The 24,553-nt window shown below is 48.2% G+C and overlaps 1 protein-coding gene across 6 annotated transcripts in view; it reads left to right on the top strand.

Annotated features, from left to right (window-relative positions):
- Positions 1-20,314, top strand: part of TSPOAP1 (TSPO associated protein 1) — a 55,628-nt gene extending 35,314 nt beyond the window's left edge. For 4 of the 6 annotated variants that reach the window (XM_083588147.1, XM_083588149.1, XM_083588151.1 and 1 more), the window contains 11 exons: positions 2,104-3,180; positions 3,889-4,009; positions 4,528-4,679; positions 9,776-9,944; positions 10,296-10,367; positions 12,460-12,498; positions 12,936-13,042; positions 13,387-13,458; positions 14,339-14,437; positions 19,113-19,186; positions 19,734-20,314. In XM_083588147.1, the coding sequence (XP_083444273.1) occupies positions 2,104-3,180; positions 3,889-4,009; positions 4,528-4,679; positions 9,776-9,944; positions 10,296-10,367; positions 12,460-12,498; positions 12,936-13,042; positions 13,387-13,458; positions 14,339-14,437; positions 19,113-19,139 (1,935 nt within the window). In that variant the 3' untranslated portion in view covers positions 19,140-19,186; positions 19,734-20,314. Of the gene's footprint in view, positions 1-2,103; positions 3,181-3,888; positions 4,010-4,527; positions 4,680-9,775; positions 9,945-10,295; positions 10,377-12,459; positions 12,499-12,935; positions 13,043-13,386; positions 13,459-14,338; positions 14,438-19,112; positions 19,187-19,733 lie in introns of all 6 variants that reach the window. The other 2 variants (XR_014542045.1, XM_083588148.1) reach the window with 2 other exon arrangements.
- Positions 20,315-24,553: the final 4,239 nt, after the last annotated feature.

Genomic DNA, 24,553 nt, shown 5'->3' on the forward strand with positions numbered 1-24,553 from the left:
CCCACACCTGCTTGGAGAAGCTAGAGGTGTGGTCAGTCAGTTGGGTTCACCCAGGGGAGCATTTGTTAATAACAAAGTATATCATGATCTCCTTCTCCAAATGATGGGGTTCAAGGCAGCAACCTGTCCCCATCTAGATGCTGACCATGCCTAGATCTGATTAGCTTCAGCAGACTGGTTCACTCAAAAACAGGAATGAAATGGGGTGCATTGACCACTTGGTTCAGGAGGTTTCCCTTGTTTGGGAGAGTCCCTAGCCATGTCCCCCAGAAAGAACCCCAAAATGGAAGCAGCTCTGTTGATCTGGGACCATGTTCATCCCACCACACAGCACATAGCAAAATATCAGTTTTATTAAGTACAGCATAATGGCAATCTTATGCATAGTTTCTTCCTGGGAATATGCTCCATTGAACTCAGGGGCGTTCACTTCTGACCTCACAGGATCAACTTGTCAAATCCCTTTTCCCCAAAGATCTTCAGCCACCTGAAACACAACCTTTAGCTATTCATTAGCTATGGCAAGCCATCTCATTAGGAATGGCAAATGGGTGAGTTGGGGGAGAAGTTAGCATCCGGCAGCAGTTCTGTTTAGTTGATTGCAGCTTCTGGGAGCTCATGATCAGGACTTGTAAATTTGTGAGGGTGTTTTGAGTGCTATCTCATGGTGTGTGTAGGACCAAGAGACATGGACAGTGAAGGAGATGCTGCAGTGACCTGCAATACCTGTGCCAAGTTTATTTTCCTGCCTGAAAACATGCAGAGCTACACCTGTAGCAAGTGCAAACTGGTTGCCTTGCTGGAGAAGAAGGTACAGCCATTTGAGGCCTGCCTATCCATACTACCGAGCTACTAGGCAAGAGCCAGAATTTCTCAATAGAGCAGAATGGACTGTATTGGAACAGCAACACAGGTGGGATGCCTCTACGGAGGAGGAAGATCACCCATTGCAGGAGACGAACCCCTGGAGGAAGGTGACGCACAGAAGCAGGACTGTCAGGAACCACGCTGTGTCACTGGAGCTGCTTGTCTTTATGATACAATGGTTAATTCGAAGCAAGATTCTACAGCAAATTAATTCTAAGGAGGAAGTGCTTACAAATGTTGAGACATGGGAAACCATAGAAATGGATGGACAAATGGACAGACAGACAGATATGGATTACTAGAGGCTGCCATCCCTGCTCACATTGCACACAGCTTCCCCCTCCCCCCACCCTCTTGCTACAAATCCTCCAATAGGGTCTGTGTTCTGACTTCATGCAAATCCAGGATTGTCACGTGGCATTGCAAACCCTCCTACGTGATGACAGCCTTACATTTATATATATATATAGGAAGATACCCCATTAAGAGTTGTTTGGAAGAAGACAAGCCTTGTGTTCCACTAGATACCTGCAACATTTTTTCAGACGGACTGCACAGATCATTGAGAGAGGGTAGATCAGGTAGACAGGCCTAAAGAAGAAAACTTGAAGAGCCAAGCAGGAAAAAAGAAAAATCCTTTCTGACCTGCTAAAGTTTACACAGGATGAAAAGGCTAGTGTTTGATGCATCGCTGAGCCAGTGTCCTAGGCCCAGATCAGAGCTGGGATACTGGCCAATTCTTCAGCCTGGATGTTCACATACACGCACCCCTCCATATCCCTAACTTCTTTCTATGCAGCTGGACTCCTCTGACTTTATAATGTTGGTCTTCGCAGTGGATTTTGGCACAAGAAGAGCCCTGCAGCCACAGGATCAGACCAAAGGTTCATCTAGTTCAGCATTCCATTTGCTACAGTGGCCAATCAGATGCCTCTGGGGAGCCCATGGGCAAGGCAACAAGGGCAGCTACCCTATCCTGCTCTTCCTCAACCCTCCCCAGTAACTGGTGATCTGAGGTAGATTGCCTCTGGCTGTGGAGGTTCCATTTAGCGACCACAGTTAATCTAGCCACTGACAGATGTAGCCAGCCTCCTCCACGAACTTGCCTAGCCCTCTTTTATTGCCATCCGAAGGATTGATGGTAGGTAAGCGCTGTTCCCCCATCCCTTTTAACACCTATTTCCTCTTTCTCTCTCCTTCTCCCTTGCTGGCCTGTTCTCCGGGGCTGGAACACAGCTGGACCTTGGCGACACCGATAGCGACGAAGAGATCCTGGAACGGATCCTGGAGATGCCATTGCAAAAAAACTGCAGCAAAGCACTTTTCAGCATCCCAGAAGTAACGGAAGAAGAGGAGGAGGAGGAAGATTGGGACAGACCAGTTTCACCCCCTCTGGCAAGGAAGTCTTCGGATGACTTCCGGGATAGGTCTCCCTACAAAAGAACAGAAGCTCCTCCTCTTCCTGTGGATGCTCCACCGAAGAGGAACCAGGTTCCGTCGGAGGAGGAAGTCTTGCTGGATGTCCCCGGGAAGTTCAGGAGAGAGGGTGTGAGTGAAATGCCAGCTTACCCTGGGAACTGGGAGTGGGATTGCCCTGAGATTGCTGTGGAGAGGAAGTCTTCCCAGTGGGGAAGGCCCAGCCGTTGCAGAGAGAAAGGACTCGCTCCATCCCAGGGAAACAGGAAGAGGAAGGTGGAGATACAAGAACGACCCGCCCGTTCCATGCTGAGCAACTCCCACCAAGGCGGAGGAGGCCTCTACAGGGCCCGGAGCCTGAAGGAAAACTTGGACGTGATCACCAGCCTCGGGGTGGAGGACGAGTCGGATCTGTGCAGCTGGGCGAGGCAGAGACCCCGCCAAAGGAGGACGGTGCCCCTCGAGGCGGCGGGGGAGGAAGACGGCCCCGGAACCCTCTCCCGCTGCCTCAGCCCGGAGAGCTTGGAGATCAACGTCGAGTACGACTCCGACGAGGACATGACGATCACGTCCACCCCGGCCAGCCAGCTCAGTTTGGACGGGAGGGCCGACGGATCCCCCACGGACTGCGAAGAGGGGTGGAGCGACTCCTCCAGCCGCTCGGGGTCGGTCCAGTCCAGCGGGCCGAGGGAGCTGAAGAGGTGCAGCAGCTTGGAAGAGGAGAGTGGGGATTGGAGCACGTCCCCCAGCCGCTCACCCGGGAGGCTCTGCTGGAGGAGGAGGGCTTCCGCAGGCGCCTCCGAGGAGAGGAGCCGGAGTCTGGAGAGGAACCCCTCTCTCTGGAGAGGCGGGCTGGAGCGGCCTTGGAAGGATGTCCTTCCATCGTCACACCCACGGGTCTGTGAGCTGCCCCCTTCCCCTACCGCCATTGCCGCAGCTTGCCGCAACCCTGACCGTGCTTTCTCTCCCCAGCTCCCCAGCTTGCTTGCTTAGTGATTCTTGTGCTGAGTGCTTTGCTGGAAACAGAGGCGCCTCCTATTGTCCTAACAGCTGGAGCTTGTGGTGCATTTGTGATGCTCCTTTGTGTGGCTTTTCTTATGTTTCACTCCAAAATCAACTTGGCTGGCTGGAGGCTTCCCATGCAGTATTCCTCTTCCCAAAGGGAAACCCTGCTGAAGAATTAAATGTTTTCAGAATTTGAGGACACATTCCAGCCCTCTCAGCGAAGGGTCAAAGCTGGGTTGACGAGGGGTGTGGCCTAAGGCGAGGGGTGTGACTGAGGAAGGGGGTGTGGCTTGTGGAGAGCCCCCAAGGCCATAGGCCTGGGGGTGGGCCACATTTGGCCCACAGACCTGATCTTCCCTCCCACTGCATCGTGGGTTTGGGGACATGTCAGAGGTAACTTGTACCACAACGCCAAACACAATGGACTTTCCCAACATCTTCTTGGGTCCAGATTCCAGAAGTTTCCAGAAGAGGAATATTGCATCTTGTAGCTTTGCTTTTGCATATGTGCGTGTGTTTGTGTGATTCCGCCCTGGCCATAAATTTTCAGATCTCGTGAGGATGGATCAGGGACTAATTCTGCCAAGGGTTCTCTTCCAGGTGTCAGGCAATGGCAACCCTGAGCTGCTGAACTCAACCTCTTGGCAGGTCCCTACCAGGAGAGGCAGGCGTCCCCGAAGAAGGTGTCAAGATGTAGCAGAACCTCCCGACACAAATTCCGGTAAGCTGCTTAGAAATATAGAAATATAGAATTGTAGAGTTGGAAGGAACTCTGAGGATCATCTAGTCCAATCCTATGCAATGCAGGAATATGCAGTTGTCCCATACAGGGATAGATCCTGCAACCTTCAAATTATCACCACCACTCTCTAACCAACTGAATTGTTTCAGGGGGTTTTTTTGTGAGTGGGGAAAGCTACAAGTAGGGATCCAGTACCAGTCTTAGGCATTTCTGGGGAGGAGGGAATAATCAGGGCCTGGGGATCAATCCAGTGCTTTGTTGGGTCCAGGACTTGGACCAAGTGTTCTGTGCTGGCAGACAGGCTTAGAACTGGCTTTGGTCTAATTCTGGGTTTCCCAAACTTGGGTCTCCAGCTGTTTTTGGACTACAACTCCCATCACCCCTGACGACTGGTCCTGCTAGCTAGGGGTGATGGGTGTTGTAGTCCAAAAATAGCTGGAGACCCAAGCTTGGGAGACCCATATCTAATTGCACCCTTTTTTGTGTGTCTCGGGCAGACTCTTGGAGAAGCCCTTCCCCTGAACCAATGGACTCTGGGGGCTCAGCCCGACTCTTTGTAGCCCTCTTTGACTATGACCCTCCCTCAATGTCTCCGAACCCCGACGCAGCTGAGGAAGAACTCCCCTTTCAGGAGGGACAAATCTTGAAGGTAAGAGCAGAGCTAAGGAGAAGGCGGACAGTTCTGTTTCAGCCAGGTTATCAATTTATGTGGGAATGTTCAGGGAGGCAGGAGAGGATATATTGTTTAATGATATCCTTCCTAACTTGCGTTAGCAAGTTCTATATCTTAGCAGAGTTTAAATATTCCGCTTTAAACACACAGTGGTTTGCTTGTTGCAGGCTCATCTGAGCCTCTCTATGTAAGATTCCTGGTAAGGTCCCTTCTTGTCGCTCTTGAAAAGAATAGACACGACAATCTTATTAAAGTCAATATAAAAGTAATTTACTCACATTCATTCAGTTCACAGTTGGATCCCTGAAGGCAGACTTAGGTTACAAAAGTATATATACATGTGGAACTATCCCATAAGGGAGTTAGTCCCACGTGACTGCCAACAGAAAAACAAAATGGAGAAAAAGAGCAAAAGAAGAACATGTTCTCCCCTACCCAGGTTAGGCCACGCCCACATCTAGTCACATGCAGAGTAAGTTTGTCCCAGATCAGGAGGAAACAGGAAGTTTTCTCCTGGCTGGTACAAAGCATCCCCTAGCATGTTCATTCTAGGAATGCTGTACTTGACTGCTATGTGTTTCACATCCCACAATTTAGATAGTCAGGAGCCTCCAGCCCTCAGGCCTATTCAGGCCTACCAGAACCCTCCCCATTTGGCCCATGAGGCCATTACACACAAGCCACACCCACCTGACATCAGATTGTGGGCAGGTATAGGTGGAGAAGGGCTTGCCCACCTATTAAACTTGGTCAATGGGGTGCAGGACATCTGTCCCATGGATTTAGTTCCTGATTTGGATAGGGAACGCTTCTCCCAATCCGTTTGCTTATTGTTTTTATTTTTTTAAATCAACCTTTTTAATTTTCTTAAGTTGCATAACAATCATGGTGAATTAAAATCTTAGCAAAACAATATCGCAAAATCAAGATTGTAACCTATCAAATGAAAATCCCAAGAGCCTTCTTTGTGCAAACTTAATAAATGTAGAGGTGCAGTATTTATAGTCATAAAGAAGAGAAACCAAACATTCAACAAACCCATATATATTGGAGCACACCCCTTTTGTTGTCTGAAATATTTGTACTAGAGATAAAGCTCCACTTCTCTTCCGCAAATGCACCTCTTTGTTTACTTCATCTAGATATTCTTAACTTACATGTTATGTTTCTCCACAAGGGCTATCTGCCAAATCTTTTTGTATCAGGCTGTTAAATTAGTTCCTTTAAGATCCTCCCCCAAAATGGCAATGGTCACACATGCAGTGACCATTAAGTATCCTGTCAGGGTTGATCTTTCAAGTCTGTATTATCACCTGCAAATAAATTAGAAGAGCTAAATCTGGAGTCTTTCTAATGGAACAGTGCTTCCCAAAGTCGACAGTATCACACCCAGGTGGGGAGTGAGATTACCTAGGGGGTCACCAAGAAGCAAGGCAGCTGCAAGGCAGCCTCTGGCTTGACCAGGCTAAAGCCTAGAGGAAAACATATTTCTCAATTAGTATTTAAAGTAAGTTACTATTTAAACTAATCATGCTCAATACTTATTTTCTGTGGCCACGGTTGTTTGTATTTATGATTCCGAGTTGTCACAAGCTAGCCAATTATTGGTAATAGCTGGTATTGATGAATCACGTTCATCAATTTGATGATGAATCAAGTTCATCAATTTTGTTGAATTAAACAAAATATTTTTAATTGAATTTTGAATACACATGCAATTAATTGTTACTGTTTTGAATTTTATGGTGAAACTATCTTTCTTGGTGGGTTGTGCAAACCACTCTTCTGAATGGTAGGGAGCACTGGGGATGAGTCAGTGGCCTGAAAACTGCTGTAATAGATGACAGAAGCATTTTATCCACTGCACTGAAAACTTGATCCCAAAACAGCGATAGCTTGGTGCATGTCCACCACACATGCTTGTAGTTACCTTTCTCATTTTACCCCTGTTAAAAAGCTGCTGACGCATTCCTTCCTCCAAATTTCTTTTTGCCTCAATGGAGACTCAGGTTTTGTTTCATTAAGGCCATCATGAAAATATATGGTGCATCTGCATCTGGAATGCTGTGTAGCGTTCTGGTCACCTCACCTCAAAATGGGTATGGTGGAGTTGGAAAAGGTTCAGAAAAGTGCAAGTCAAATGATCGAGGGGATGGAACAAGTCCTCTTGGAAGGAAGGTTGCAGCATTTGGGACTTTTCAGTTCAGAGAAGAGGAGAGCAAGAGGCGACATGATAGAACTTTTTAAAATTACCGTATTTTTTGCTCCATAAGACACACCTGACCATAAGATGCACCTAGTTTTTAGAGGGGGAAAGCAAGAAAAAAATATTCTGCGCAGAGCTCTTGCTTTTCTTGCTTTAAAGCAAGCAAAGCGAGAGCCGCTTACATGGCTTCTGTCCCACTTTGCGCAGCTCTCACTTTGCTTGCCCATCCCTCCTCTCGCCTCGCTGTAAAGCACTGTGACGCTGGAACAAGAAGAGGAGGAGGAGACACCGGGACAGGTGCTTTGCTTGCTCCCATCCGTCCCTCCTCCCGCTTCGCTGCGAAGCCAGCAGAGCAAGAGGTGCTGCACAGCTCTCACTGAAGCCAGCAGAGCAAGAGCGATAGCTGCACAGCAGCTCTTGCTCTGCTGGCTTCAGAGTGAAGCAGGAGGAGGGACGGAAGGGAGCCCTTATACGGAGCTCCTTCCATCCCTCCTCCAGCCTCGCTGTAAAGCCAGCAGAGCAAGAGCCGCTGACACGCTCTCTGCGGCTCTCGCTTTAAAGCAAGAAAAGTGAGAGCTGCGCAGAACGTGTCAGCGGCTCTTGCTCTGCTTGCTTTACAGCAAGAGATGGACAGGAGCCATGGCTCCAGCTGCGGAGGCATCAATCATCAATCTTTAGGGAAGTTTTTAATGTCTGATGCTGTACTGTTTTTAATATTCTGTTGGAAGCCGCCCAGAGTGGCTGGGGAGACCCAGCCAGATGGGCGGGGTATAAATAAATTATTGTTATTATTATTATTATTATTATTATTATTATTATTATTATTATCAGCTTGCGACTGCAGCAGTAGCTGAGGGATCCCTCTGCCGCCCAATGCATTCGCTCCATAAGACGCACACACATTTCCCCTTACTTTTAGGAGGAAAATAGTGTGTCTTATGGAGTGAAAAATACGGTATGCATGGCTTGGAGAGAGTGGGTAGAAAAATGTTTTCCCCTTCTCTCATGACTTGTGGGCATCTAATGAAAGTCCTTCTTCACGCAGAGCACAGTTGAACTGTGGAACTCCCTCCCACAGGAAGCAGTTATGGCCGCCAACCTGGACGGCTTTAAAAGAGGATTAGACAAATTCACAGAGGAGGAGAGTTCTATTGATGACTATTAGCCATGATGGCTCTGCTCTGCCTCCACAGTCAGAGGCAGCAATGCTGCTGAATAGCAGTTGCCGGAAGCCACAGGAGGGATGCTCTTGTGTTCGAATCCTGCTTGCAGGTTTCCCATTTGGGCATCTGGTTGGCCCCTGTGAGAACAGGATGCTGGGCTAGATGGTCCCTATTTGGCCTGACCCAGCAGAACTCTTCTTCTTTCTCACGTTTGTTTGCTGGTTTTATCACATTGATATCACATTTTTTATCTTCCCATCAGCTGAAGGTGCCATTCTGGTCAAAGGTCATCCAGAGAGCTTGAGTCCTTTTGGTCACCTCGGGAGGAGCTTTTTCACTCCCTCCCCCTCCCCTTCTGAGAAACTCTGCTTTGGTGGTGCTGATAACAAGAGGAAGTTCGATTCTGCAATGTGCCTAAATTAAGCAACAGTTTGGGGGCCCATAGTGGTTTCTCTTCTGTATCAACTCCTTACGAAATTTTGACCACTTTGCTTTTCTAAATCTGCTTATGGGAAGAGGCGAAAAACTCTACCACTTCCCAAACGCTTGTCACCATCCTCCACTGTGAACCTTTTTCAGCACCCGTGTGCACAATTTTTAAGAGAACTGTTTGCTAGGTTTCCTCTTTTTTAAAAAATATATTTTTATTGATTTTTACATAAAATTTCCAAAAATCATACAACATTTTTTTTTTATCTTATACAATGTTTTGGACTTCCATCAGCCACATCTGAAGATTTTTCAGTCTTTATAACTTAATCTGCATTTCATTAGTTTCACTATTACTTTTAATAGTCTTTCACTAATAATTCTCTTCATACTTTTCTCTGCAATATTTCGCATAGTCCTCCTTACAAAACTTCTTGCAATCCTACTAGCGTAATCTGTTGATTACAATTGCTTTTCAAATAATTCACATATTTACTCCAGTCCTCTGAGAATCTCTGATCCCGCAGGTTTCAAATCCTTCCTGTCATCTTTTCTAATTCTGCATAGTCCATTAAATTGATCTGCCATTCTTTTTTCGTCGGTAATAGATTTCCAGATACAATATGCATTTCAACGGTGTGCTCCCTAGGAAATCTAAATACCGTATTTTTCTCCCTATAGGACGCACCGGCCCATAGGACGCACCTACTTTTTTTGGGAGAAAATAAAGAAAAAAAATTATCCCCCCCCCCCAGCCGCGGGGCTGGGGCGGGGGAAGCCCGAGCTTTTAAAAACGCACCTACCGTAGTTTTTAGAGGAGAAAAACAAGGGCAGCAGGCTCCCTAGGCTGCGGATATCTGCCCGAAGCGCAGGGCGCTCTGCTTCAGCGCACCCCACGCTCCGGGCAGCAGGCTGCTATCCACAGCCTAGGGAGCCCTGCGGGAACTCCCGCGGGCTCCCAAGGCTTGCTGATAGCTTCCTGAAGCCTGGAGAGCGAGAGGGGTCGGTGCGCACCGACCCCTCTTGCTCTCCAAGCTTCAGCGAAAGCCTGCATTCGCCCCATAGGACGCACACAGATTTCCCCTTAATTTTTGGAGGGGGAAAAGTGCGTCCTATAGGGCGAAAAATACGGTACTTAAAATGCCTCTTTGCAAATATGGTTTGAAGATCCAGCAAAGCTCTTTTTATGTTCTTAATATCTCTCTGACCGCTTCCCCCCCAAAACTCTCTTGCAAATTATTGTTCATCTTTCTCATTGTTTCCTCCTCCTCCAGGTTTATGGCCACAAGGATGCTGATGGATTCTACAGAGGAAAATGTGGGGGGAGAACGGGCTATATCCCCTGCAACATGGTCTCCGAGGTCCAGGTGGACAGCGAGGCCACCAGGAAGCAGCTCCTAGAGGAAGGACGGATCCCTACGGACATGCTGGTGGAAAGTCTAGGTGCTCCACTCTGACCCGTGACCTTGGGGTGGGATGGGGAACCTCAGGTCCAGGCCCAGATGTGACCCACCAGAAAACACTGGCCCACAGCACTCTCCCCAGGCCAGTCAATCCCCAGCTCATCCTCCCCTCAAATGCTTTTGCCTGCCTGGAAGGGATCGTTGAATTGTGGTCATGCCTCTTGCAAGCCAGGATGCAGTGTGTTGCGTATCTCCAAATCCGGACTCTACACCACAGTGATTGAGAGCTGAACCCACCAACTGAAATTAATATTGCAAAAAGATTTCTTACATTTCATTATCTTGCAGATTGCTAATTTGCTTGGGTTTTGTTTTGGTTTTTTTAATGCAGATAACGGTGTGTTTTCCCCTCCTCCTCGTCGCCTCACAGTTCGCCCACCAAAACCTCGGCGATCCAAAAAAGGTCTGTATCGTGTCCGGGGTGTTGATTGCCTCTTGCAGCCCTCTCAAGTCCCATTTGAAGAGATTGTCACAAAGCTGAGAAACAAAAAAACAGTGCCCATGCACAAGATGTGGGGAAGGGCTTAGCTCAGTGTTGGAGCACCTGTTTTGCCAGTAGAAGCTCCCATGTTTGAACCCCAGCATCTCCAGGGCATGGGGAAATACCTGAAATCTTGGGAAGCCACTGCCAGTCAGTGAAAACGGTCCTCCTGAACTAGGCGACTCAAGGTTTTGATTCAAGAAAAGGAGCCTATGTTCCTACTTAAATCAGCCCCTTTATTCAGAACAATGAGGACTAGAATCTTGCTTGATTTTTCAAGGAAGAGCCACTGCTCAGTGGCTGGCCACATGCATTGCCTGCAGAAGGTCCCAGGTTCAGTTGGGGAAAACTTCTGCCAGCCAGTGTAGACCAGCAGTGGAGAACCTCAATTCCAGGGGCCAAATCCAGCCCTCCAGGTTTCTCTTGTCTCTAGGACTGTCTCTAGGAAACACACCCTTCTGGCGGTCAGACAGAGAGGCCTGGAGGGCTGGATTTGACCCCAGAGCCACACCCCTCACCAGCCTTGCTTTGCACCCTGCTCAAGTAACTTTACCTGGTTAGGAGGTGCCCTTGAACTCTAAAAAAGTTTCTTGCTTCTATAGATGGAGGACGATGCTTTTCCACAATGGCTTTGTGTGTGTTCTGGGAATCTGGGTTTCTTAGAGCTGGCAAACAAACACAGTTCATTCACAGGGTTGTAGCTCAGGGCCAGGACACCTGCTTGGCAGGTAGAAGGTCCCAGGTTCATTTCCAGCTGAGGAACAGAAAAGATCCGAAACTCTGGAGGATACCCACAGGCTAAAAGGCGTTCCTCACCCCTGGTGTATGGACCATCTTGAACTAGGTGGGCCAAGGATCTAACTTTGTAAGAGACAGCTTCCTGTGTCTCGTGGGCTGGTCAGGGTGATGCATATGGAGGCACTTCTTGATACGGCGTATAGTTAAACTATGGAACTCCCTCCCACAGGAGGCAGTGATGGCCACCAACCTAGGTGGCTTTAAATGAGGATTAGATGAATTCATGGAGGAGGAGGAGGAGGAGGAGGAGGAGGCGGCTACTAGCCCCCAATGGCTCAGCCTCCACAGTCAGAGGCAGCAATGCTTGTGAATACCAGTTGCTGGAAACCACAGGAGAGGAGAGGACTCTTGTGCTCGAATCCTGCTTGTTGGTTTCTCACGGGCATCTGCTTGGCCACTGTGAGAAGAGGATGCTAGACAAGATGGGCCACTGGCCTGATCCTGCAGGCGCTTACGTTTTTATGAGGATGGTTGAGGACTCTACAACATTGGTTTTGAGGTGATGACCAACAAAGGGTTCCACCTACTAAGCACAGCACGATATCGTAGGAACACATGCAACCTTTAGACCAGGGGTAGGCAAACTGAGGCCCGGGGGCCAGATCCGGCCCAATCACCTTCTAAATCCAGCCCGCAGACGGTCCAGGAATCAGCGTGTTTTTATAGGAGTAGAATGTGTCCTTATTTAAAATGCATCTTTGGGTTATTTGTGGGGCGTAGGAATTCATTCATATATTTTTTCCAAAATATAATCTGGCCCCCCACAAGGTCTGAGGGAAAGTGGACTGGCCCCCTGCTGAAAAAGTTTGCTGACCCCTGCTTTAGAGAATCCTGACCTATTCCTCCATGTAGGATAGCAAAGGGGTGTGACAGCATCAGCAGGGGTGGCCTGTGGTAATATGGTGTCCTGAGCAAGGACAAAACTTGACATCCCCTACCTCCCAAATAATTCTTATTTTCACAGTAATTCCTTTTTTATTTCTTATTGTTTTGAACCCCCCTCGGCTCGGCAACAGATCAACATCCAAAGCTCTGCCAGTTAGAACACCTGCTTTTGTTATAGCTGCATTTAAGGTTAACCATATGCTCTGCCTGCAGGGCCTCAAACCAGCAATTTGGAAATATCTCTTGGCTAAGTCTTTGTTCTTCAGTAACGGGACGGACGGACACACTGCGCTTCTATTTAAACTGGCTCTTTTGTTTTTCATCCCCACAGTGGAGCAGGAGAAGCAAGAAGAGAAGAATCCTTGCTTTGGTGAGCATTGCTTCGTCTTCAATTAGTTCAGTGATTCCCAAGTATGTGCGGCGCATAGTTAAAACAATGGAACTCCCTCCCACAGGAGACAGTGGTGGCCACCAACCTAGATGGCTTTAAAAGACGATTGGGCAAATTCATGGAGGAGGAGAGGGCTATGGATGGCTACTAACTGTGATGGCTGGGTTCTGCCTCCACAGTCGGAGGCAGCAACACTTCTGAAAACCACCTGCTGAAAACCACAGGAGCGGAGAGAGCTCTTGTGCTCAAATCCTGCTTGCGGGTTTCCCACAAGCATCTGGGTGGCCACCGTGAGAACAGGATGTTGGACTAGATGGGCCACTGGCCTGATCCTGCAGGCTCTTCTTATGCTCTTCTGCTCTGGGCGACAGGCTGAAATAAGGAGCTGTGACTGTATGCTTCCTTTTCTCTGCTAGATGCACATGAAAGTCAGGATCTGAGCTCTGAGGATGATGCCCCAAGGACTATGGTGGCCATCTTTGACTACAACCCCAAAGAGAATTCTCCCAACCTGGATACGGAGGTGAGCAAGAGCGGCTGGTCACCCAGTGTTTCCTGGGGTAGGAAAGCACTCGAAGGTTCTTTGGTGGTGATAAGCAAAGGTTAGTCAGTTTTAATAGCATTTGGGGCAATTTTGTCTCACCCTGGTGAGCCTCTGAGCCTCCCCACTCATTCTGCCTACAGTCATGAGGTGGCAAGAGGGCTTCTCTTAACATCGTGCTTTCCCTGATCTTCACCCTTCAAAGTAGGTGAGGCCAGCCTTCCTCAGATACTTCTGCAGATCAGCCCTGTCTTCACACACATTTCCAAGGTCACTCTCCCACCCAGCCCCCAACTTTCTCATTGTCTTCACTGTTTTCCTTCTAGGCAGAGCTGAGGTTTTGCGCTGGGGATATTGTCACTGTGCTCAGTTCCATGGACGATGACGGGTTCTATTACGTAAGTACAGGATCCTTCCTTTTTATCCGAACTGTTCAGGCACTAAATGATGTATCTGAATAAAATCAGAGGGGCTGCATCGATATGGGGGTTTGCCAACTCTTCCGCTTAGTCTTAGTCACCCTCCACCACTTTGAAAGCTCTGCCATCGTTGACCTTCGCCGGGTTTCCTTATAAAGAGTTGTTGGCAATTAAGAGCTGCGGAGCCGTCATCGTTTTCAAGGCAGCTGAGCTCGTCCACCACTTAATTAAAATAAGCTTTGGGGAACCTAATTGGTTTGATCAGAGATGGATGAAAACTGGTTGGCTGCTAAACACGACATTTGCACAAGACGTAATGGACATGAGGCACACACTGCCACAAAGCAGGACAGCGGTCACCAGTTTGGGTGGTTTACGATGCATGTGATGCGGTCAGAGAGGAATGACTTAGCAAGGCCTATCAATGATGACAGCTATATGTAGAACCTCCATGTACAGGGGCAGTCTATCTCCAGCATCTGGTACTCTGAGGTTTAGTGAACAAGAAGAAGAAGAGGAAGAAGAGTTTGGACTTGATATTCCACCTTTCACACCCCTTAAGGAGTCTCAAAGCGGCTAACAATCTCCTTTCCCTTCCTCCCCCACAACAAACAGTCTGTGAGGTGAGTGGGGCTGAGAGACTTCAAAGAAGTGTGACCAGCCCAAGGTCACCCAGCAGCTGCATGTGGAGGAGCGGGGAAGCGAACCCGGTTCACCAGATTACGAGTCCACCACTCTTAACCACTACACCACACTGGCTCTCACTCTGTGCCCCTCACTCTGAATGACTTGTAGGTGTCCACCAGGGAGTTTCATTTACCTTGTGGGCTATAGAGGCATTTCTCTTCTTTCTCTGCAGGGGGAGGTGAATGGGCAGAAGGGCCTTGCACCATCTAACTTTCTGGAAGCAATGTCCTTGGATGGAGAGCTACCTGGGGAGCCCAGCCTTGGAAGGCAGGTAAGGGGGGTGCCTTGCTGGATCAGGGCCTAGCAAATGCAGGCTTTGATCAAGGCTTTAGAATATAATAATAATAATAATAATAATAATAATAATAATAATAATAATAATTATTATTATTATTATTATTATTATTATTACTTATTATTTGTACCCTGCCCATCTGGCTGGGTTTCCCCAGCCACTCTGGGCGGCTTCCATAGAAACCAAAAAGACACTAAAATATCATAGATTAAAAACTTCCCTGAATAGGGCTGCCTTAAGATGTCTTCTGAATGTCAGGTAGTTATTTATCGCTTTGACATCTGATGGCAGGGCGTTCCACAGGGCAGGCGCCACTACCGAGAAGGCCCTCTGCCTGGTTCCCTGTAGCTTTGCTTCTCACAATGAGGGAACCGCCAGAAAGCCCTCGGCGCTGGACCTCAGCATCCGGGCAGAACGATGGGGGTGGAGACGCTCCTTCAGGTATACTGGGCCGAGGCCGTTTAGGGCTTTAAAGGTCAACACCAGCACTTTGAATTGTGCTCGGAAACGTACTGGGAGCCAATGTAGGTCTTTCAAGACCGGTGTTATGTGGTCTCGGCAGCCGCCCCCAGTCACCAGTATAGCTGCCGCATTCTGGATTAGTTGTAGTTTCCGAGTCACCTTCAAAGGTAGCCCCACGTAGAGCGCATTGCAGTAGTCCAAGCGGGAGATAACCAGAGCATGCACCACTCTGGCGAGACAGTCCGCGGGCAGGTAGGGTCTCAGCCTGCGTACCAGGTGGAGTTGGTAGACAGCTGCCCTGGACACAGAATTGACCTGCGCCTCCATGGACAGCTGTGAGTCCAAAATGACTCCCAGGCTGCGCACCTGGTCCTTCAGGGGCACAGTTACCCTATTCAGGACCAGGGAGTCCTCCACACCAGCCCGCCCCCTGTCCCCCAAAAACAGTACTTCTGTCTTGTCAGGATTCAACCTCAATCCATTAGCCGCCATCCATCCTCCAACTGCCTCCAGGCACTCACACAGGACCTTCACCGCCTTCACTGGTTCTGATTTGAAAGAGAGGTAGAGCTGGGTATCATCTGCATATTGATGGACACCCAGTCCAAACCCCCTGATGATCTCTCCCAGCGGCTTCATATAGATGTTAAAAAGCATGGGGGAGAGGACGGAACCCTGAGGCACCCCACAAGTGAGGGCCCAGGGGTCTGAACACTCATCCCCCACCACCACTTTCTGAACACGGCCCAGGAGGAAGGAGCGAAACCACTGCATAACAGTGCCCCCAGCTCCCAGCCCCTCTAGACGGTCCAGAAGGATGTTATGGTCGATTGTATCAAAGGCCGCTGAGAGATCCAGCAGAACTAGGAAACAACTCTCACCTTTGTCCCTAGCTCGCCGGAGATCATCAACCAGCGCGACCAAGGCAGTTTCAGTCCCATGATGAGGCCTGAATCCCGATTGGAAGGGATCCAAATGGTCCACATCCTCCAGGCGTGCCTGGAGTTGTTCAGCAACCACGCGCTCAATCACCTTGCCCAAGAATGGAAGATTTGAGACTGGGCGATAGTTGGCCATACTGGCCGGGTCTAAAGATGGTTTTTTAAGAAGCGGTTTCATGACCGCCTCTTTCAGCGGATCTGGGAATGTTCCCTCACAGAGGGAAGCATTCACCACCCCGCAGAGCCCATAGCCCAGCCCTTCCCGGCTTGCTTTTATTAGCCAGGATGGGCAAGGATCAGGGAGACAGGTGGTTGGTTTCACGCGTCCAAGCAGCCTGTCCACATCCTCGGGGGTAGCGGATTGAAATTGATTCCATGCAACTTGACCAGACAGAGCTCTAGCACTCTCCCGCCCCTGCCCTGCTCCCACGGTGGTGTCTAGCTCCTTCCGAATATGAGTGATTTTATCTGCAAAAAACTTTGCAAAATCGTTGCAGGAGATCTTGGGGTCTTTACAAGGCCCCGGTGGTAAAGGTGGTTCCGTTAAATTGCGAACCACCTGAAAGAGTCTCCTGCTACTATTTTCTGCAGATGCAATAGAGGCGGTGAAGAAAGTCTTCTTCGCCGTCACTATCGCCACTTGGTAGGCTCGAAGTTGAGCTCTAACCTGTGTCCGGTCAGATTCAGAGTGAGTTTTTTGCCACCGACGCTCTAGCCGTCTCAGCGATTGTTTCATCACCCTCAGCTCCGAAGAAAACCACGGGGCTGTCCGGGCTCCATGCAATCGGAGAGGGCGCTTCGGAGCCAGACAGTCGATAGCCCTGGTTAACTCCGCATTCCAGCGGGCCACCAGGGAATCAGCTGAAAGGCCATCAACATGGGATAAAGCATCCCCTACCACTCTCTGGAAACCATTTGGATCCATTAAGTGGCGGGAGCGGACCATCCGAATTGGTCCCACCTCCCTGCAGAGGGGAAGGGTGGTTCCCAAGCATTTGGGGGCCATCACCACCTTAGATTTTTAAATTCATCCCCACTGCCCCCTACTCTAAAAGCATTACTCAGAATTGCAGTTTGCACAACCCACTAAGTAAGATAATAACACAGCAACGTTCGAAAGAGCAACAATTAATTGTGCATTTGTTCAAAATCCAATTAAAACTCTTCAATGGATGAACTTGGCCCAGTGATACCAGCTTTTCAAAGCCACTTGATGGTTGTTGACACCCCCAGCGCCCCCCCTGCGGGCCCCCCATGGCTCTTAGTGCCCCCTTGGTAACCCCACCAGTACCACCCACTGCTCTAGTCTAGAACATCAGGAAATGGGCATGCGGCTTCCTACCCAAGCACCCCACAACCTGGATTTCAGCAGGCAATTTGTGGCATGCTCCCAACTGCCCCAGTTTAACCAGAGACAGTCCAAAATGATCTCGGTCCCCATTTGGGGCATTTGGGGAGTTCAGAGTTTGGCCCCATGGGGGTTGCAAGTCTCTGCTGCCTACTGACTCAACCTCCTTCCCTAGAGACTGCCTAGAGCAGAGCTTTCCAAACTTTTCATGTTGGTGACAATTTGTAGACATGCGTCATTTCACAACACAGTAATTCAGTTTTACTAGGGTTGTCTTGCTTCCAAAAGTAAAAACCAGGACACCAGCTGACCCACTAGGACCAGCTGCCTGTGGGAGTTCCCAACGGGAATTTTGCCTGGCTTTGAATATTCCCAATGGGGAGCTCCCAAGGGCAGCCGACATGGCTCAGTCTAAGTGTCAATCAGCTGACTGGTGCTGGGAGAAAGTCCCTTTGAAGCCGTCATGATGTCAAAAGACTGGCAGATGGCCAACCCTGCCCACTTACCAAAATTGTCCCTTTGGGCAGAGAGAGGTAAGGATCCAAGCCAAAGGCTGGATCTAGTGTTCCACACTTGATACAAATGCACACCCACATAGCCGTTAAGACAACATTGCAGTTCACACCCTGAACAACTGGCAACCAACTATAGGACAATTATATTTTTCTAGTGAATCTGTAGCGATTCAAACTGAACAAGTCAAAAACTAAGGTTTTAGAGAAAAATTTAACACCGATTGAAAGAGAGAGGTTTCAGAATGAGACAGGTCTGACTGTGGTCAAGAAAGTGAAATACTTGGGGATTAACATGACAGCAAAAAATGGGAACTTATTTAAAGCTAATTATGAAAAATGTTGGTCAGAAGTGAAAAAGGATCTAGAAATTTGGTCAAACTTGAAGCTTTCCTTGTTGGGCCGAATTGCAGCTATAAAGATGAATGTTTTGCCTAGAATGCTGCTTTTGTTTCAAACACTACAAATTGTGGACAAGATGGATTGTTTCAAGAAGTGGCAGAAAGATATCTCTAGATTTGTCTGGCAGGGCAAGAAGCCCGGAATAAAATTTAAGATATTAACTGATGCAAAGGAAAGGGGTGGATTTGCCCAGCCAGACTTTAAGCTTTACTATGAGCAGCATTCTGCTGGTTGAAAGACTGGCTGGTTCTTGAGAACACAGACATTTTGGATTTAGAAGGCTTTAACAATGTTTTCGGGTGGCATGCATATTTGTGGTACGACAAGGTTAAAGCACATAAAGCATTTAAGAACCATATTGTCAGGCAAGCTTTGTTCAGTGTTTGGAGAAGATACAAAGATTTATTGGAAAATAAAACCCCAAGGTGGTTGTCACCAATGGAAGCGAAGGCTCCGAAAAAGCTCAATATGGAGGCCAAATGGCCGAAATATTGGGAAATTTTGGAACAAGAGGGAGATAGACTAAAACTGCAGAGCTTTGAGAAACTAAAAAACAAAGTGCGAGATTGGCTTCATTATTATCAGATAATGGAGGCATATAATTTGGACAAGAAAATTGGCTTCCAGGTGGAAAAATCAAAATTAGAAACAGAACTGTTAGAACCCAAAACTAAGATTTTGTCAAAGATGTATAACTTGCTGTTGAAATGGAATACTCAGGATGAAACGGTGAAATCTGCCATGATTAAATGGGCACAAGAAGAATATTGTCACCTTCACAGAATCATAGAATCATGGAATTGTAGAATTGTAGAATTGAAGGGACGCCCCCCCCCCAGGTCATCTAGTCCAACCCCCTGCAATGCAGGAGTCACAGCTAAAGAATCCCTGACATTGTTTTATTTTGACCCCACTTTCCCATTTGTTGTAAACTAATTCTTTATTTGCCTGGCTTTGCACGTCCAACGGTTGGTTGCGTCCCTCAGAGAATGAGAAAGCGGAGAGTCCAGTGACACACACCAGGCAGGCAGAGGGAGACAGAACGACAGAGAGAAACCATGTAAGCAGCCTTTTCAGAAAATTCACAAGAGCAGCATTTCGTGCTTAGGTGTCACATGCAACAGCTGGCAGCCACCAGCCATCATGGGCCGTTCAGCAAATACCTTCAGCTAGCAAAACGGAAAGTCAAAATCACTTCCTCTTAATGCCAAACTTGGGCAGTGGGTGCAGACAGAAATAGAGGGGAAATGGGTCTATTGGGAAACAAGAGGGCAGGAATCAACATGCTCTTGAGGGAATTCCAAGGTTTACAGAAGTACAAGCGTGTTGGTGGAAGCGAAACAAAAGAACTGCCAGGCAGCTGAATCCCAGTGAGGACTGAGCATGCTCAGTGAGCATGGAATGTTGAGTGTCAGTTGGAAAAGAAAACAAGAAAACTGGGAGAAGGGATGGAATAGGGAGAAGGGATGGAATAAATCAAAGGGGGGCAGCTGTCTGGAACCCTGAAAAAGGACCAAAGCAGTGAGGGCCTATTTGTGTATCCCTACAGATAACATCATCTGCCTTTTTTTTTCCTTTGCTGCCATCTTCCCTTCCTTTTCCTTCAGCAGTGGCATTCACCAGATTATGAGGCACAGCCTTCTGTCTTGGAGTAGCAGCTAGATAGCTCCACTGCATCACGCCATCTCAGTCAGATGAGAGCCTTTGACCAATGGGCCTCTCATGCTTCGGACGTATCAGCTTGGAAGAAGGAGAAGATAAGCTTCTGTGAGTCTGAGCGAGGCTGGCGATGACGCAGAGCTGAGACGCTGCAGTGCAAGATGAATTCTGCTTACCAGAAACTTAAGCCTTGCTGGCATTTTACTTCCAGGAACTGAGGATGTGCTGGTTGCTCTGTGAACCACTCTAGAAAGGGACTCCAACAGGAACATTTGCCATTTTAGTTTACCTTTTCTCCAGTGTGTGGTTTTGGCCGTGATGTTGTCCGATGGATGTTTCCCATCTCCATTATCTGAGAAAATGTTCCCCTTGGTTAGGAACCGAAGCTCCTTTCCCTAGGCCTGCATGGGGTGGGATGGGGACTCTTCTCCATTCCACCAGGATTTTCCTTGAGGCCTCCCACTGGTCTGTTGGGGATAGATTTTTACAGCAGGGGCATCTGAGAGAAAGACGGACGGTGATCCCACCAGGGTGCAGGGTGTATGTGTGTCACGTTTTCTGAAAGCCGAAATAGATTTTACTTGGGATTCCCACCCATTGGCTATTCATGCAGATTCACACTACAGGCCTTGTGCAATTTATAATCCAGATCATGGAAGATTCTAAATTGCTAGCGATTGTGGCAGAGTTTTCCCTCTCACACTAGGATCACCATTTGAGGATTTAATGCCAGATAGGCCTAAGCGGATGAGGAGACACCTATGGTCATCCAGATGTGGTCCCCCAGCAGCCACCATGGCCAATGATCTAGGATGATGGAGGAGACGGTGACTTGCCATGCTGGTTGTGCTCTGCCTCCTTGGTCAGAGGCGGTAATGCTTCTGAAAACCAGTTTTCTGGAAATCGCAGAAAGGGAGGATGCTCAGGTCCTGCTTGTGGTCTTCCCAGAAGAGGCATCTTGCTGGCCACTGGGAGAACACGATGCTGGAGTAGATGTCTTCAGGGCACTTCTGAACTCCCTCTGAATGAGGCAGCAATGGCCACCAACACTTGCTGGAAACTACAGGAGGAAAGAGTTGCTCCTGCGCTTGGGTTCTGCTTGCAGGTTTCCCATCCCACAGACACCTCGTTGGCCACCGGACTAGACGGGCCTTTGGTTTCGTCCAGCAGGCTCATCATATGTTCTTATGACTCCACCAACATTTGAACAACCCAGAACCTCTGGGTAATTTTAGTCACAGTGACTTAGCAGTCTGGGAGCCCTCGTCTCCTCAGAGTCCTTTCACATTCTTGCACTGGATCAGATCCTGAGGACCATTATAGTTCTCTTTGCCACTGGGCAGGATGTTTTAAGACAGCCGGCTGAATAAGGTCCTCCCCCCTACTCTTGAGGATTCTCACTTCATATCTTTTTACAGTCCTTGAAATTCCTCAAGTGTTTCCCTCAATTCAACACCCCAAATCTCGGGATTTTACATTCTGCAAAATTCAGCAACAACTTCACAGCACTCTTTCCTTAATAGCTTCATTTCCTACCTCACCAAACCTACCAGAACATGCAGGTGACATTTGGCGGGACCCATTCCATAGATTTCTGGCTGTGTGATAAGGACAGCCTTGCTGGGTGAGACCAAAGGCCTGCCTCCATGGGCTCTATCCTGTTTCCCATATGCTTCCAGGAAGCTCACAAGCAGAGCAGGGGGAAAACCTTTAAAGTATTTTCAGAACCAAGTGTTTTGATAAAATCCAGCGCCTTTCACACATTCCCACATATCCGGGGTGAAGAAATCTCCCAAGCGGGTTGGTCAAGTGTGGGACTATAAAATAGGCCCAAAATTTCTCCTTAAATGAAATTTCTTGTTCTGTAGAAACTCTGGAGTAATTTCTTAAAAAAAAAAAAAAGGAAGCAAGAAAGAGCTTTGATAAAGACACGGACATGTGAGTTCTTGTGGTGGTAGAGAGAGGCACTCTGGCCCTCACCCCTACATCCCACTGTGCCAAACAAATATGGCAGCCCCAAAGGGTCATGTGACCCTCTCCTCAGGTCTGCCTTATGTGAGCTGTCAAGCACTTCTGGCTGGGGAGGGGGCACAGTGCCAGCAGGTACACCCAGCCTGAGGAGTGTGTCTCTTGTCTTGAGGAGAAGCCTGTATTCCAGGCCAAGGGGTGTTTCAAAACTATAGACTAATGGTGTGACTCTCATTCTTGCAACTGATGTTCCTCTGCATGCGTTTTGGGAGGGGAAAATCATGCTCATCCTGTTCACTCTGGGCCATTGAGTGGAGGGTGTCGGGGTTTGGATAAACTATGTTTTTATTTAAAAGAAAACTAATTTATTACATTAAAGTCTATTTTCACAAAAAAAGGAGACTGTTGCCATTAGACGTTTACTTCTTTCTATGGAGGGGTTTGCGGTGACCTAGTGTGAAGCCGTGGAAAAGGCAAATTCCATGCTAGGGATCATTAGGAAAGGAATTGAAGGGAAAACTGCCAATGTGATTATGGTGATACCTCACTTGGAATACTGTGTACAGTTCTGGTCGCCTCGCCTCAAAAAGGATATTGCAGAGTTGGAAAAGGCTCAGAAAGGAGCAACCAAAATGATCAAGGGAATAGGAACGACTCCCCTATGAGGAATGGTTGCAGCGTCTGGGACTTTTAGAGTGTCTGGGGCATTTAGAGAAAAGGCAAGAAGAAGAAGAGAAGAAGAGTTTGGATTTGATATCCCACTTTATCACTACCCGTAGGAGTCTCAAAGCGGCTAACATTCTCCCCCACAACAAACACTCTGTGAGGTGAGTCAGGCTGAGAGACTTCAGAGAAGTGTGACTAGCCCAAGGTCACCCAGCAGCTGCATGTGGAGGAGCGGAGACGCGAACCCGGTTCACCAGATTATGAGTCCACAGCTCTTAACCACTACACTACACTACAAGAGATAGGTGACACGATAGAAGTTTATAAAATGATGCCTGGCATGGAGAAAGCGGGTAAAGAAAAGTTTTCCTTCCTTTTCTCAAAACACCAGAACTGATAAACATCCAATGAAGTTGAATGTTGGAAGATTCAGGACAGATAACAGGAAGGACTTTTTCATGCAGCATAAACTGTGGAACTCCCTCCCACAGGAGGCAATGACGGCCTCCCACTTGGAGGGCTTTCTGAAAGGATTTGACAAATTCATGGAGGAGAGGGCTATCCTTGGCTGCTAGCCATGATGTCTCTGCTCTGCCTTCACAGCTGGAGGCAGCAATGCTTCTGAATACCAGTTGCTGGAAACCACAGGAGCTTAGAGGGTTCTTGTGCTCGAATTCTGTTTACAGGTTCCCCACAAGCATCTGATTGGCCACTGTGGGACCAGGATGCTGGACTAGACGGACCCTTGACCTGATTGAGCAGGCTGTTCTCATGAGATATTTTTGGGGCTTGCCTCCCTCTCCACACCTTTTTATTCCAGAACATCTGCTCCCCCCACCTCACTTCCTACTCATTTGCAAGACTGGTGGGGAAGGCTGTGTCAAGAGAGAGGAGGCCCACAAAACTGTCTGTGAGTTGGCAACAGAAAAGCTAGAAATTCCCCTATAGCTGCTGATTCCACCCACCCAGGCAGAAATTCAGCGAGTTCAGAAAAGCCAATGATTTAAAAATAATTTATTGCTGTTTGAAACACTTCCCCATTCATTAGGCTGATGGCACTCTTAATATGGCTAGGGTGTGTGTGGAGGCAAAGCAGATCAACAACACTGCGAGGTCAGACACATTTATCATGGTTCGAACTCCGGAGATGGAGACTGAGGGGAAGTTGCCTTACATAACTTCTAACTGTAGCTGAAATTTCTCATGTGGCCCAATCAACCGTTGCTTTGCAGGGAACTGAAAATTAAATGTTGCAATTGCTATGAATCAAGTGCATTTGCTCTGTCAGGCTCTTGATCCAACGGGACTGTTATGTCTTCTCTGAACACCACCAACATCTCACAAGGGTTTCAGAAAGAGATCACGTCCAGCTTGGCAGCATGGGCCGGACAAGGGGCTTTCCACCTGCAAAGGAAATGCCCTTGGAATAGGATGTTCTTGCATTTGAAGGTCAACACTGCATCTCTGAAACTGCTCTGTGTTCAGATCAGCAGCGGCGAACCCCCCACTCACCTGACCGTTTTGGTCAAGCCATGCGAATATGATGCCAGGCGTGGAACTTGTGAAGCTTTGGCTAGGCCCCAAGGAGGTAGGGTGGCAATCCCCAACAATTATCTAATTGGTGGGGTTGGCAAAGCACAGTCCCTTTGCCCACATGGTTTCACTGATTGATTGATTGATTGATTGATTGATTGATTGATTGGATCTATATTGCACCATCCTCTCCAACAAGTTCAAAGTGGCGTGCATGTTTCTCACCTCTCCTCATTTAATCCCCACAACAACCTTGTGAGGTAGGCCAGGTTGAGACGCAGTGGCTTGTCCAAGGGTATTGCAGTGAGCTTCATAGCTGAGTGGGGACTTGAACCCTGGTCTCCCAGGTCCTAGTGCAACACTCCAACCACTGTGCCACACTGGCTATCCAAACTGTGTGGGCCACCTGACATCATTGTGATGCCTGGTGTTCAGCTGCTTGGCCTCATCCACCTGACCCACTTGGCCAGCAACTCATCCAGGTATCCACTCCAATATTAGACTCTTAGGTTAGTGTCATTGCCGCCAGCGCCAGTAGTCAAGGAGACATGATTTGGAAGAGCAAAGAATGTGTTCTATTGGTGCGCAATGGAAACAAAGA

This window comes from Podarcis filfolensis (genome assembly GCF_964270895.1).
Source record: "Podarcis filfolensis genome assembly, chromosome: 15".
Classification (NCBI taxonomy): domain Eukaryota; kingdom Metazoa; phylum Chordata; class Lepidosauria; order Squamata; family Lacertidae; genus Podarcis; species Podarcis filfolensis.